Raw genomic sequence first — 14,653 nt, 5'->3', positions numbered from 1 at the left:
GTAGCATCAGACGAGAAATACCACGGACCACTACGGGCATAAGTTACGGGATAAAATTGGTGTGGTTAAACGCGACGAAACTGTGGGGTCTCCATGGATTTTCGATACGAAATCTGAAGAGCTACCAGATTTGTTTGGCCCTGTTGATTACCGCACTCAGTACCTTTCGAAGAAGTGTTCATGCCAAATGCGAGGCCTTGCGTTGCTGAAGCGTCGCAAATTTGCATCTGTGTATAGGGACGTCGAATCTTGACTTCGGAACAGGGGAGCGAAGATAACCTAATGTGTATGTCCGTTCATGAAAATCAAGAAAGCTTTCACTGGTTGCAATTCTGAAACCTGACTAGTTCATCTAGCCAACGGGACCTGGTTGTCTGGGACAAGCAGTCAGCTAGTTAGTCGGAGACATTCACGAGTCCAAAACCACAGCGTCGTCATGGCGCGTGCGACACAACCAGAACACATTGACTTTTACACAGCGCATCCATGAAGAACAACACACGCGTTCCAAGCTCCTGAATAAGAAAAATTAAGTCAAAAATGTTTTTCAGTTCACGGAACAGTAAACCGGTTGCTCACATACCCGTATAGCGCTAGGGGGCGAGTTGTCACCGTCTACAGCAGAAGCCAAAGGCGATGAAAGAGCCATTCTTTTTGATCGGCACCATAATCCGGGTCCTAGAGGATGTGCCGTTTAACGAACTCAGACCAGTGTTAATCGAGAGTGCATCATTCAAGAGATCAGCGAAAACATCAATAGGTTTCCTGGTTGTTCATCGTCCTCAAAAACTTGAACGGTCAGTATCTGGTGCTCATCTTCTCTAGGTCTGCCGCCGGTATGCCTCCCGTGTTTTTCGAACAAAGACCTTTGCTTTCTGCACGTGAAAGACTATGTCTCGTATTGGTTGTTTATGCACACTTGCTGCCATGGACCCGTGTAGACACACCTCAATTCTAAGTTTACACAGCCCTCACAATCTCGAATTTGTTCCCTTCTCGGTGCCCGTTCCGATCTGGAATGGGTTGCGGGGTGTCGAAAGACCAGAGCCCCAATGTTACGAACCACAATGCTTTATTCCAAAAAAGAACAGGCGAAGAGGATGTAGAAACACACATTTGTATCTCTCTACATGCACAAATCTGTATACATTTTGGTGGTTGTATATGTTGTTGTCCTTACACACACGGGCGCTCGGTTTGTAAACGCACGTTTTTGCCTGTCTCTACAGAAAAAGAAATCTACCCACAACCTCACGCAAAATATGCTTTTTCACACAGACGAATCGACACACTTTCTGCACACTGATGGTTGAGTCTAATGAGACAAACGCAGACAAAAGAAACAGACATCTTGCAGAGTTCGTCCAGGACACCACTCCGTGCTTCAAACCGAACATCTTCGTGTTTTAGCCACAGATCGGGAAATTCATTGCTTGTGTCGCTTTCGTTCATACGCCCACGAGTGACACCCCAACAGGCTCAAAACTCTGATGTGCGTCTTTGCACTGCCACCATCCTGGTGTGCACGCACATACAAGAACAGTGTTCTTCTTTGTCCTTCTCTGACCCGGCTTTGCGGAAATATGAGAATCCTTCTCCCAGCCTCCGTACCGTTGTTAACACGAGGAGCGAACTCCATGGTGAGTGTGTTTACCCCTCTTCCCGTCTTGCCGTTCGGTGTATCTCCCGATTTCTCATTTCTCCAAAATTACACTGTTCCTTTCGTTTCGTTCCTTCACCACTTGTTCGTTCTCCTCTCGCTCCGTGTTTCTTCCACCGCCATAAATTCATTCTTTCCAGAAAATTCAAAACTTCCAGGTTGCGAAAAAGAACACGCTTCTGCGTGTCCAGCCGTCGTCGCCCATGCGTTTCGGCTTTCCTCCCTTTTTTCTGTCTCGACGACAAGGGAGACATCGACAGCCCTCTGACTTTTCTTCTTTCTGGTCGCATGGCTTTCTCACCAGCGCCCTCAGAGGCTTTCTTCAAGCGAAGAAGAGACTCTTCTTTCGCCTCCTTCACTACCTCTTTCGCTTTGTGCGAGACAATGGAAAGAGAAGAACCGGAGCAGTAGACGAAGGCAAGTCCGCAGGTGAAGGAGAAACAGAGACAACACGGAGCTCGCCCGACGCAGATGAGAAAGAGGAATTGAACAACGCGCAAAAGACAGAGAATAATGGAGTTAAGACGACAGGGAAGCAGATGAAGGCATTTGAGAAAACCCAGAAAGATATGAGCCGGCGAGTAATTGAGTAGACGAGCGCAGGGACGGAGAGTGAGAGGGATGTGTTTTATGGTCAGATTCTTGGTCGCGAAGACGTGGATTCGAGTCATGTCTTTTTTACACGTCCCCGCCTGCCTTGGACTGTCTCTTCTTTCTCTTTTTCTGCGTCTTGCCTGCAGTCCCTGTCATTGTCCTCCTTTCTTCCTAACGGCTGTCGACCACGCCTCTCTCGCTCTGGCCGCCCACACAAGTCCCCCTTTTCTATCCCTGCATCCTGGACGTTCTCCGCTTCCCCGAAAGCTTCGTCTTTGTTTTCATCCAATGGACATTCGCCACGGCTTTCTTGCGCCTCTGGAGCTGAGACAGAAGACGCACTCGGAGACGAGAGACAAGAAAGAGAAGACGCATCTCGGCAGCCGGGAAACGAAGCGAGTGGCGCGGGACCGACATGCTTCGTGACTCCGCCGAGTCCGCTCGAAGGGCGGGAGTCTGTCACAGCGCGAAGGTCCCCCGGCTGTTGATCGGCAGGCTTCTTAGATGGCGAATGAATAGGAGCTGCGCCGAGAGGGACACGGAGAGGAGCACGCGCAGGCGGAAGAGGAGAAGGCGAAGAAGGCGAAAGAGAAGGAAGTCGGGGAGAGGCAGAGGTTTCCCTGTGCTCTCCCTGCGGCGAGAGGTCCAGAGCAGTCGACTGAGAGATCGATGCAGCTGTCTGCGTCGACAGATCCGAGGCAGAAGAAGGAGAGATCGCGGAAAAAGGCACAGGCCTTCGACTCGAGGCAGATGAGAAAGGCGAAGAGGAAGACAGTGAGGCCGCGGACGGAGAAAGAGGCCCAGACACCTCGCGGAAGGGAGACGACGGCGGACGAGAAGAAGCGGACGAGAGGGAAGACGGCGAGACAGAGTCCGAGGAAGAAGAAAAGGAAGAACACATCGAGGGCGACGAACTCGATGAGTTCAGGCTGAAGTCATCGTTTGATAGTTGTGAGCTCCCCAAACGAAGAGTTGTTCTCGCCGAAGCGCTCACGTGGTCGGCCTGTTCTCCTGATCCATTCCTAGACTCTACAGGAAGCAGGTCTCCACCGGCATTTGCCTCTGCATTTTCCGCTGGCGCCTCTCGCCACGCGACTTCCTCTGTCCCCTTCTCCTCGCCCCTCGGCCGGCTTCTTCGTCCCCGCTTTAAGGCCCGTTGAAACTCGTCCTCTTCATCTCTCTGCAGGAGACCCATCCAGCACGCATCCCTCCTTCGCCTCTTCATCTTCTCTTCGCCCTCTTTCAGCGCCGCCTCCGCCTTCGCCGTTCGCCTTCTTTCCCGCTTGCCAAAGCGTTCTGTCGGTCCGCTCTCATTCACGCCGCGACCTCGCGCGAGCGCCCTCTCGGTTTCTCCCGATGCCGTTCTCGTCTCGGTCGTACGTCTGCGGCGCAGTCTGAACTCCACGCGCGGTGCTGCACTTTCTTTCGAGCTGGCTTCCGTTTCCACGCTCCCACCCGCGTTCGGCTCGGTCCAGCTTCGTCTCGCGCTCTCGTCTCTCTTCGACGAAGCATCTGTGCTCGTTTCGTTCAGGATTCTCTCTCGAGAAACCACATCCAGTCTCGCCAGATTCTCCTCCTCGCCCGCCTCCTTCGAGCCTTCCTTGGCACCTCTCTTTCCCTCTCGCCCGTTCGTCTCGACCCGCTCGAGACGTCCACTTGCCTTCTCGCCACCCGGAGTGTCTTCGCTTCCGTCTCCTCTGTCTCCTCTCTTCACCTCCGCTTGCTCACTCCTGCCTTCAGCTTTTGTTCCATGTGCCTTCGTTTCTTCTTGATCGCACATGTTTCCTTCTGCTCGTCCACTGCCCTCTGTGTGCGCCCTCACGCCGGATTCCTTGTTCTCTTCTCCCTCCGTTGCACCGCCCTTCTGCTCCTCTTCTTGGCATCTCCTCTCCGCGACTGGGAGGCTCTCCAGCTCTTCGCGTTGTTTTTGTTGTTCGCGTTTGCGTGAGCTCTTCGCCACATCTGGGTCACTCTTTCTTTCCCCTTCTCCCTCGGCTTCTGCCTCCTCTCGTTTCGTTCCCGGTTCTCTGTGTGCCTTCCTCGCATCTGGGACCGCGAGTTCCTCTTCTGGAACTTTTTCCTTGACCTGTCCCCCTCCTGCATTTTCTCTTCCAGCTTCTTCCTCGTCTTGTCTCTCCTGGCCCTCAACCTCGGCGCTTTTCACCTCTTCTCCTCCTCCTCGTCGAGCTGTTCTGCGTCTTTGTCTCTCGCCGACAAAAGCCGCAGCACTGCCAGCGTGGTCCGCGGTTTCCTGTTCAAGGCGTTCCTCGTCTTTGAGTCTTTGTGTCTCCTTGTCCCGCTCCCTGCGGTCTCCGTCGGCTGCCTCGGCCTCTGCGTCTCCCGCGCCGAAGTTGTGGGGTGTCTCTACACGGTGCCCTGCTTTTCCGCGCTCTGTTCTCCCTCCTCGTCGACAGGCTCCTAGGCCTCGACTTTTGCGCTTCTCTGGAACTTCGTCTGTCTCTCCGTCTCCCCTCACCTGAAACTTGGAGTCCCACACCTCTCGTCCTTCCTCCAGAGAGCGGCGACACTCGCGGCGGCGTCGTTTTATTTCCTTCAGCGCCACCAGCGCCTTGTTGACTGCCGATGGCGTACCATGGCGAAGCAGTGTACATACACTCATTCGGTAGCTGCGTCGAAAGCCGAAGCGCGCACATCGGAAGTACCGACTGACGGATCTGCAGAGGGCAGAAAACAGACCAAACAAGAGAGTGAAGCGAAAGAAGAAAGAAAAAAGCAACGGCGAGGAGACACCAAGATACAGAACACATGCACCACATCTCCTCACAGAGTCAAAGACCAGCATGTCTTCTCGCAGGGCGACATTTTTGTCTCCTTCACATCCCTCCTTTCATAACAACCGAAAGACACCTGCTGCCACCCATCCAAGCGAAGACCCTCACTTCCTTTCCTTTCATTTTCATGCCTCTCTATCTCTAACCGTCGAAACAAACTTGGCCCCCACACACCTCCACATCTACACACACATGTATACACATATATCTATATCTATATATTTATTTATTTAGCGGGATACATACGTATATATATATATATATGTATATATCCCTGATTTTAGATGAGTAGGTGCATCCCTTTCACACCCGCATGAGTATAGACTCGAAGGTAGAACTTTCACCGTCGATTGCCCATACTTTATCTTTCTTCCTCTTTCTCTCTGTCTATGACTTGCACCGTAGAATCCGCACGTTTTTCTTCTCCTCACCTTCCTTCGAAATCTTTCCACATGCAAACCCAACTTTCGACGCCTTTGTGAAACCCGATGCCGGGAATTTTGACGTTGAAGGTGAGTTTTCGGCTGAGTTGAACGAGCGCCTCGACTGTCGAGAGGATCTGTTCTTCTGTCTCTCCTGCCGTTGCTGTCGCGCTGCGGAGTGCAGACGCAGAAGAACCTGAGGCGCGCCCACGCCGGGAGCCTTCAGAAGACACAGGAGCCGGGAGATTCTGCTTTTCTTCGGACTTCAATGGATCCGAAGAGAGCGTGAGGACGCCGTTCTCTTCTCTGGCACTCTCGCCTCGCTCCTGCTCTGGAGAGGAGAGAGAAGAAGTATCAACGACAGAAGTCGAAGCAGGCGAGTGAGCAGCGCCTCCAGTGCCCATGGCCCAAGACGGCGAGACGCCCAGAAGTACTTGGCGCTCTTCTTCGTCGTCCGCCTCGTTGTCTGGCAGACAAAGAGAACGCAGAGGAAGACCTCACTCGACGAATGAAGAGGGACGGAGAAGCCGAAACATGAAGGGAACAGGAACAGAAGATATGACATGAACGGAGCAGGGAAGAGTCACGGAGAAGAGAACACGGACAAAGAAGTGACGACGAAGGAGAGAAGAGAACAGGAACGGAGAAACGACAACTGACAAGATAAAGGTGAAAGCAGTTGGGCAACGAGGTGAATGTGCTTGACAAAGAAAGACATAACGAACCTGTGCAGAAGTCTGAGTCGCTGTGTAAGTCGACATCTCGAGGAAGCTTTGCGGATTCTTCGATTTCCCCGGGCTCGCATAGAAAGCCGTACCGCAGCGACGGTACATACGACCGCGGGTCTCCCTTCTCGGCTCTCCTTCTCAGCTGTCGCAGGTCGCCCTCCTCCACTTTTTGCGTTCTGAGTGTTTCTTCGTCTCTGCGTCGGCCAGACATACCGACAGATCGACCCTCTGGCGCTTCTGCTCTGTCTCCCCCCTGGAGATCTCCACCTTTTTCTTCTCGCCGGCCTTCTCTCCACGACGCAGAGCAGATCTCCACGGATGTCCGACACTCTTCATCCCGCCCCTCGCCCGCTCGAACGTCGACGCGCTGATTTACGCGCCGAGTCAGACGCAGTTGTCGACTCGACAGGAAACTCGACGAAACAGAAGGCAAAGCAGAACTCCCAAGAGATCCCGAAGAGGAAGGCGAACTCAAGGAGGCAAGACTCCCGGCCCTTGCCGCCTTTGCGTCTCCTTGCGTGTCTCCTTGTGTGTCTCCTTGCGTGTCTCCTTGCGTGTCTCCTCGAGTGTCTCCGTGGGTATCTCCTTGAGTGTCTTCTTGAGTGTCTCCTCGTAGCACGGCTTCCGAGGTGGAGCCAGACAAACTGGAGGCAGTGGAGAGAGGGGGCGATCGAGAGTGAGAAGGGGAGGGCGACGAGAACGGAGAGGCACATCGGCGTCTCCGACAGTCTGCTGGTTCTTCCTCGAGGGACTTCCAGGTTTTCTCAGCCGTCGCCGCGTCGGCGCGGGTCCTGCGCTTAGTCTCTCCCTGGCCTTCGTTGCCGAGAGGCAGCTCTGGCGAGAGAGAAAGCAGTGGAGCCCTGTGTTGCCACCGAGGCGACGCCCGAGTTCCTCGAGTCCTCCTCACCGCTTCTTCGTCTTCGCCTCGCCTCCGCTTCTTCACTGTTTCCTCCGGAGTGTCTCCTCGCTCGCTTCTTTCTTCTCTCCTCGAGGGAGATCCACCCCCTTGGCCCTCCTCTTCTCTCTCTTCGCGCTCGCGTCCTCCGTCGTCCGCCCTTCCGTCCGCCTTCACCTTCGACGCAGAACTCGACCCAGCGCCTGAAGAAGACGACGAAGAGCACGAAGAAGAGGCAGGCGAAGAAGCCTGCAGAGCAGCGAGGAGCTCGGGACGCACATCGCGTTTCCACTCATGGCGCTGAAGAATCGCGTGCCGTCGAGCGCCGTCAAAGCCGAACTGCTTTGTGCTGAAGTATCTGCGGCCAGACGCAAACGCGGAAGACTGAAACAGAGAGTGAAGGAGGGCGTCAGACGGCAAAGACGACGACTCGAGGCACACACAAATAGCGAAAAAAACATTTCCGATACTGAACCAAAACACACGTTACCATTCCGCGGGAAGCGAATGAAGCGTTCGACACAGAACCAAGGAGACGGCCCATCTGCCGAGAGCGTGATCAAGCAGTTGAGGCACATAGTGTTTCGATCCAATCCAATATTACGAACCACAGTGGGGGAGCATGGCGAACGCCTTCACTAATGGTTAATAAAACGTGAAATCAAACAAAGAACAGAATATGTAAGACATCTTGAGTTTATTCCTATCGTTGGTCCATACGGTACATCTCTCTCTGAAGTGCTCTACGGATTTCCGTTTGTCTTGCGTCTTTCAGTCTCGAGATACGATGGACTGTGTTTTGACAAGAACGGCTTGAGACGTCGGAACTTGTGAGTAGATATCTTCAACAAGCACAAAATCTCCGAGTCGTGAAACCCACACTCTTCGACGCTCGGGCAGCCGAGCTGGGACCTCGATGCTTTAGAAATGGAAACGGATTTGTTTTCCTCTTGGCACGGTTGCCTGCATACAGCCACTGACCTGCACTTTTGCTTCCCGTTTTCCATCTTGCTGCAGACCCAGTACTTGGTCGTTCTGCAGAACGCCACTCCTCTCACGCGTTCACAGCCCTCGTACAAGTCGACTTCGTCTGCCTCTTTGCTCTTCTCTTTGTCTCCGCCAGCAGCAGGAGAAGAGGAAGCCGTGGAAGAAGAAGGAACGCCCGCTGACAGAGAGGGGACAGGCGACGCGGCCGACGGCACACACTCACTTCGTCCTCTGCTCTTTCCTTCTTCTCGCCGCTGAGACGAGGATCGTGAGGCAATGCCGGCTCTGCGCTCGCCACAGGCCAGAGGGTTCTGGTGAGAAGAGTGGAGACACCATCGAGGGATGAACCGAGAGAGATGGAGACGCAGGGAAGCAGTCTGTGCCTCCTCGTCAGCACAGCAGGCCGTCACGGGAGCAGAAGCCGAAGAACTCGAGGTTGAAGAAGAGGCGGGACGGACGACGGGTCTGCCGCTGACCTCTGAGAGAGGCGGAAGCACAGACGGCTGCGAAGCCGCATACGCGGGTGGATCCCAGCGCCGCAGGGAGTAAAGGAGACTGGGAGGACAGAATGGGTCGAAGAAATAGGGAAGAGCTCCTCTGTCTGCCCGGCGTTTTCCGCCGCTCTCAGCATGCACCTGCAGCGTCGTCCACCACCGATCGCTCTTTACAGGCCTCACGGGGCCTGAAGGAGACATAGAAAGGGCGCGAGGCGAGAAGGAAGGAACAGGAGAAGAGAAAGGATACGAAGCAGGGAGGGAAGCAGAAGCGGAAACAGCGAAAGGAAAACGCGAAGGAGGGGAAAAGACAGACCGGGAGGAAGCCGAAGAGACAGAACGAGGCCGACGCGCAGGAGGGCTCTCCTGGCGGAGAAAAGACGGATCCTGAGAAACCAGTGAAGAAGCCAGCAACTGGTACGCAGACTCGCGAGTCGCTTCCAACAACGACGAGTGATACGCCACCATCATCCTTTCTACGCGACACGAATCCGTCCTCGAACGCGGACCGTGCAACGGATCTTCAGCCCAGTCACGCCACGTCAGACGAGAGCCATCAAATCCAGGAAAAGAGGAAGAAATGGGAGACGAGGGCGAGGACGAAGAGGAGGAAGACAGGGATGGTGAGGAAGAAGACGAGGGAGAGCAAGGAGAGGAGAGAGGGGAAGAAGACGGCGAGGAAGAGGACGAAAGAGGAGAACAAGATGTACGCCGAAGCCAAGCAGAAAGGGCAGGGCCTGGCGTCATGCCGACAGAGCGTTTTAGTCTCTCAGAGAGAGAGGCCGAGCAAGAGAAAGATGATGGCGAAAATAGATCGGAAACGTCCTGTGGCGACTGGAACGGAAATTCCCCGGGAGTCCTCGAAGACGACGCACAGGAAGGAGAAGACGGAGACGGCATTCGACAGCCAGAAGGCAGAGACACCGATTGGACAGGAACGGGGTTCGAAGAGCCCCCAGAAAAAGAAAACGATGCAGAAGACGACCCTAGACGAGATGAAGCGTCGGAAGACAATGAAGCATCATACGACGGGGAAGAGGCGCCTGCCTGCGTCTCGTGCGTCGGCTTCTCCTCGCTTCCCCGTTTCGCATGCAAGCGTCTGGGCGACCTCCTCCATCCTTCCACTACTTTGTCTTCCTCCATTTCTTTCTTTCCCTTCGTTTCGCTCTCTTCTCGCTCTTCGCTGCCATCCTCAACTTCCTTCTCTTGTCTCTCTGCTTCCCGAAATAGATCCCCGCTTTCCTCCAGGAACTGCAACTCGCGACTGAAGAAGGTCTGGCCGGCCTTCGGCGGCGACAGAGAGCGACGGATACTGTCGAGGTAGAGGTCCGGAAACTCCGCGCGGAGATCCTGCAGCACCGCCACAGAAACGCAGAAAAACGTGAGACTGGTCCGGGAAAGAACCCCAGAAATGAAAACGCGAAAAGAAAACGTAAACGGAGAAAGCCAAGAGAAGCACAAGAAGGCACACACCTAACCAACACGTGGACACCTGAGTATCTACCTCTCTCTGCACATGTAGATAAATAGATCTTTATGCACCTATGCTAACATGTGTAAACAGACACCTACATATACATATATATATACATATATATATATACATATATATATATATATATGAAGGTCCTTTAGATGGCTTTCGCATGCGCTGGGATGCGTTCCGCGTTTTCGTGTGGGCACGAGGAAACCACGTTAGAAAAGCAAAGAAGAGAAACTTGCGTCTGGGAATTGACGTCTTACTTCGATGAAGAGCGACACGCCATCCAGCGCCTCGCGCAGCAGAGCCAGACGCGCCAGCCGTCGGTTCGCCCCGTCAGTGAGGAGGTGATACAACTGGCGAACTTCCCTGTCGAGGGATCTGGTAGCTGTCTCCGTCGGCTGCTCTGAACATGGAGACAGAGTGGCTTTCTCCCCAGGCCTCTCCTGGGTTGCCCCACAGCCGCCTGTTGCCGCCGACGTTGTGGGCTCCGAAAGCGGCAGCGAAAAATGCAGAGACGAGGAGACAGACGAAGGGCAAGTTACAGCCAGCGACAAGGACGAAGGACATGAAGAAGCAAGCGAAGCAGAAACGGAAGAAGGAGAAGAGAGAGAATCCGAGTTGGAACTCGACACCCCCATTTCCGCGGACGACAAGGGCAGCGTGGGCGCTCCTCCCGCATCGGGTGAGTCACTTCCGGAGTTTCGCCTTGTTTGTGGCAGTTCGTTATTTTCTCCCTTCGAGGAATCCGTTGATATTGGTCTCCGCGCAACTCCGCTCTCTCTGGTGTCTCCGCTGTTCTCTCTCTCGTCATTGCCTTCGACGGGCTCCACCTTCCTCTGCATCCTCGCAGATTCTCCCTGCTCTTCCCCAGGCATTTCTCCTTCTTGCGAAGGATCTGCTCCCGTCTCTCGCTCTTCTCCTGCGTAGCCTTCCTCGCGGCTCCGGTCGCCTTGTGTTCGCATTTGTATGTCTTCCCTCTGTTCCGCAGTCACCTCGTTCGCCTCCGGTGCCTCGTTTGCACCTTCCCTCAGCTTTGCGCAACCTCTGTCTTCCTTGGTTTTCGTTTCTTTCATCGCAGTATTCATCTCGAAAACCAAGCGCACTCGGGCCAGTGCATCTTCAACGCGCTGGCGGATGTATCGAATGCTTGCCAACGCAACCGTTCGATTTGCTTCTCTCTTGCCCAGAGCAGCCCTCTCCAGTTTCTCTCGAACTGGCTCCATGTCCGCTCCCCGTGTTTCTCGCTCACGCCTCGCCTCGCTCTGCGCGTCTTCTCTCTCCGAATCTCCTGGCTTCCCTCTTCCGCATTCGAGACGCGTTTTGTTCGCTGCTTCTTCGCTGTCCTGCAAGCTCCCCCGAGCAGGTGGTGCGTCTGTCTTCAGGCGCTTCCTCGGCCTTCGGGGCGCCCCGCCTCTCCTCTTTCCTTCCTTGTCTTTCCTCGCCACTCTGCAAGCGGGAAGCTCGAGGCTGAGAGCCGGGGAAGACAGAGGCGACAACGAAGGAGGAGGCATGCCCGACAGAGTCTGTGAGGAAGCGACTCGAAGAAGAAGACGGTGGAGGAGAGACAGCTGCGCTTCAACTTGCTTCGTCTCGCGAATTGGCCGCGAAAGAGGAACGATCGGGACGGACAATTGTGCTTCCGATCTCCTTCTCGCCTCGGCGCTGCCCACGTCTTCTCCAGCCTCCTGCTCCCTCTCTGGGGACACTGTTGGACGATACGCCTCTTCCCTGTCTCCACCGGCTTCCCCAGGAGCGGCCGGCAAGGGTGACTCCGGAGAAGAAGGTTCTTCGCCACAGTTCACAGAGACACTCAAAGGAACAGAGGAGACAGCGGACGCATGCAGTGGCAGAGAGGAAGAATGAGACAGAGAAGGAAAAGACAGAGAAGAGAGAGAAGGAGAAGAAGAAAGAGAAGAAGGTGCAAGAAGGGGTGGAGCTTCGGGTTCAGTGACTTCTGCAATCTGCCCGAGAGAAGCGGCATTCTGACGGCTCTGAGATGGGTGACAGAGATCAACATGATGAGCTTCTGTGTCTTCGCAGCGGCTGTCCGCAGCTGGTGTCGTTCCATTCCCCTCAAGAGGAACACCGACGGTCACAGAGGGAGAAGCCGAAGAAGAGGAATCAAACTCCACAGAAGAAGACACGGAGACAGACGAAGGAACTTCATTCAGAGACAACTGAGAAGAGGAGTCGAGAAGAGCTGAAGCGCTCGGCGTGTCTGGCCTCGCCTCCCTCCCTTCAGTTCCCTGGACCCAACCCGCAGAGGCTACCTGGGTCCTCGTCTCGCTCTCTCCAATGCCTTCCGTGTTCTCACAAGTTGAACCAAGTTGGTTGTTTTGACCAGCGTGGCTCCAAATTTCTCTCTCGCGTATTTCGCTGCGTTCTTCCACATGGTGCTGCCGCGCGCTCGAGAGACACACACTGTCTGTCACGAGAGGAGGAGGCGAAGCAAACGACGCATTCCTCTCTGGCCGCAGCCGCTGAGTTCCTTCTCTCTGATCTTCAGCTCGTCCTTTTCTCCCCTTCCATTCTCCCTCTCCTTCTTCGTTTCGTCTCTCTTGTCCTCCTGGCATTTGTGCAGGACGGCGGGCGTCGCGCTCTCCAGGTTGCCCCCTGTCCTCATCCTCTACAAGGTGCACACCACACGCTTCCTTCGCGTTTTCTCGGTCTCCACTCCGTTCCTCGCCTTCAGCGCGTGAGTGTGCAGGGCGTCTGGCTCTGACCTCTTCCCTCCCGAGCTCGTCTAAGGTTGACCAGAGGGCGACGAGAGGCAGGAGCGACGCTCCTGGAGGCTGCCGTAAAAGGCGAGAGGCGAGGGGGGCGGGTCCGAAGGCCCCCCGGCGTTTCTCACGTTCCAGAGCGGCTTCGCGACATCTGTAGATCACGTTGTCCCACTCAGAAAGAAGTTCTGTTCCGTCTGCGCCGTCGCTCCGAAGGTCCCGCCTTGGCTTCTTCTCTCCTCTTGTCCTTCCTCGTTTTCTTGCGACGGTGAAGTCGACGCCGTCGCTCCTCTCCAGCTTCGGCCCGCCACACTCCACAGACGAGAGAGCGGAGTGGGGAGCCGGGAAATCTTCTGCAGCAGAGAGGAAATCCGAAGAAGGAAACAGAGACGCTCGCGTCCGTCGCGTTCGGTGGGCTACGCCCTCCTCGGGGAGTGTCGGCTGCAAGTCGAAGCCGCAGCGAGTCTCCCCATCCCGCCGAGACAAGTCCGCAGAAAGCCACGACGCAGACGAGAGAGAACAAGAGAGAGACCGGGGAGAAGAAGAGGAGGAAGAAGATGAGGATGAGGGAGGAGAGGCAGGGGCAGAGGCCGACCGCGACGGTTCGGCAGCAGGGGAAGCGGAGAGGGTGGAAGATGAGCACACCAATGAAGAGAAGCAGACTCGGGAGACCGACGACGCTTCAGAAGAGAGAGAAGAAGGACTGGTCGGAGACGAAGCCGTCAACGAGGAAGAAGACGGCGAGAAAGAGGGGCAAGACGAGAGCGGGGGGAGAAGGTGGTTGACAGAGTCCGAGGCAGTCGACGAGAAGGAACAACTGGAAGACTGAGGACCGGAGGAAGCGAGAGAAACCGCAGAGGACGAGAGAGAAGGAATCGGGTGGTCGCATGCATCGGCGGCGTTCTCTCCTCCATCATCGGAAAAACAAATCAACACAGTGTCGTGTTGGTTGTTGCCTCTCCAGACGCCTTCGTACGCTTGCAGAGAGACACGGGGAGACGATGGGGACGCTGTTTCTCGCTTGTTGCCTTCCGGCGCGTCGTTCCCCTCTTCGGCTGCACGTCCTGCTTCGCCTTCAATCTCTTTTTCAGAAGTCGCTTCTCCCTCGTCTTGCGTAGCAACCGATTCGTTTCCTCCTTGTTCTTCTCCCTCGACCTTTCCGCTTGCCTGCGGCTGGTCGTGCCTCGTGGCGCCTGTGCTCCCAGAGTGTACCGCTTGGCCTCTCCCCGCGCGTGCAGTGTCTCGACACTCTGCGTCTCCTTCCAGCCAGCTTGCAGGTCCAGAAGACGGCGAAAACGCTTTCTGCAGACTTTCCTCGCTCCTCGCCCGACAGGCAGGGTTTTCTGCCTCTGTGCTTGCGCCAGTCCCGGCTTCCTCCGCCCTGTCGAGTGACTTCAGAAGTCTCCTCCCGCTTGAAAGCTGCTCGCCTGCATCGCCCCCGCAGTCAGTCCTTGCGGATCCACACGGAGAGCTAGAGCCCGACGCAGAGCCACCTCCGGATCGAGTCGAAGTCTGCCGCGTTTCCTCTTCTCTCGCTTCTTGGCTCTGCCCAGTGCGAGGACAGGGGGGGACGACAGCACACGGTCCTCCCGAAGACAGATCTACCATGTCGTTCTGTTGTCGACATGAAGGCTCTCGCTTTTCTTCCTGCTCTGCCTCCTCTGTGTTTTCGCGCTTCACCAGCCTGCTGTGTTGAAGCACCACACAGTTCTCTTTCTCTCCCTCTCTCGGGACAGAGGCCCAAAAGCCTGCACCTCCATCGTTCTGGGGATGACGCAGCCGTGTTGCCGCGCGGTTCGCTTCTTCAGGCAAAGAAGATTGTAAATCTCTTGTCACTGTCATGAGATCGACGCAGATGGTGACAGTTAAAAACGGGGG

At 55.3% G+C, this 14,653-nt stretch overlaps 2 protein-coding genes across 2 annotated transcripts; both read right to left on the bottom strand.

Annotated features, from left to right (window-relative positions):
• Positions 1–128: 128 nt before the first annotated feature.
• Positions 129–2,299, bottom strand: TGME49_285880 (hypothetical protein). Its single transcript, XM_002369185.2, has one exon. It carries the CDS (start codon positions 1,948–1,950, stop codon positions 1,651–1,653), a length of 300 nt encoding a protein of 99 aa, XP_002369226.1. The 5' UTR covers positions 1,951–2,299; the 3' UTR covers positions 129–1,650.
• A 183-nt stretch (positions 2,300–2,482) lies between these two features.
• On the bottom strand, positions 2,483–14,617 carry AP2V2 (AP2 domain transcription factor AP2V-2; the record flags this gene model as incomplete). Its single annotated transcript, XM_018781965.1, has 6 exons — positions 2,483–2,578; positions 2,670–4,929; positions 5,478–5,934; positions 6,194–7,449; positions 8,073–9,922; positions 10,316–14,617. The coding sequence occupies 6 exons, from the start codon at positions 14,615–14,617 to the stop codon at positions 2,483–2,485; spliced, it is 10,221 nt and encodes a 3,406-aa protein (XP_018637801.1).
• Between the last annotated feature and the right edge of the window lie 36 nt (positions 14,618–14,653).

The sequence above is a fragment of the Toxoplasma gondii genome, chromosome V (genome assembly GCF_000006565.2).
Source record: "Toxoplasma gondii ME49 chromosome V, whole genome shotgun sequence".
Taxonomy (NCBI): domain Eukaryota; phylum Apicomplexa; class Conoidasida; order Eucoccidiorida; family Sarcocystidae; genus Toxoplasma; species Toxoplasma gondii.
This window is presented reverse-complemented; position numbering and strand designations above follow the sequence as displayed.

Bases quoted from the DNA above. Each gene is read 5' to 3' on its own strand.
- TGME49_285880 (XM_002369185.2), bottom strand. From the start codon at position 1,950: ATGCGACCAGAAAGAAGAAAAGTCAGAGGGCTGTCGATGTCTCCCTTG.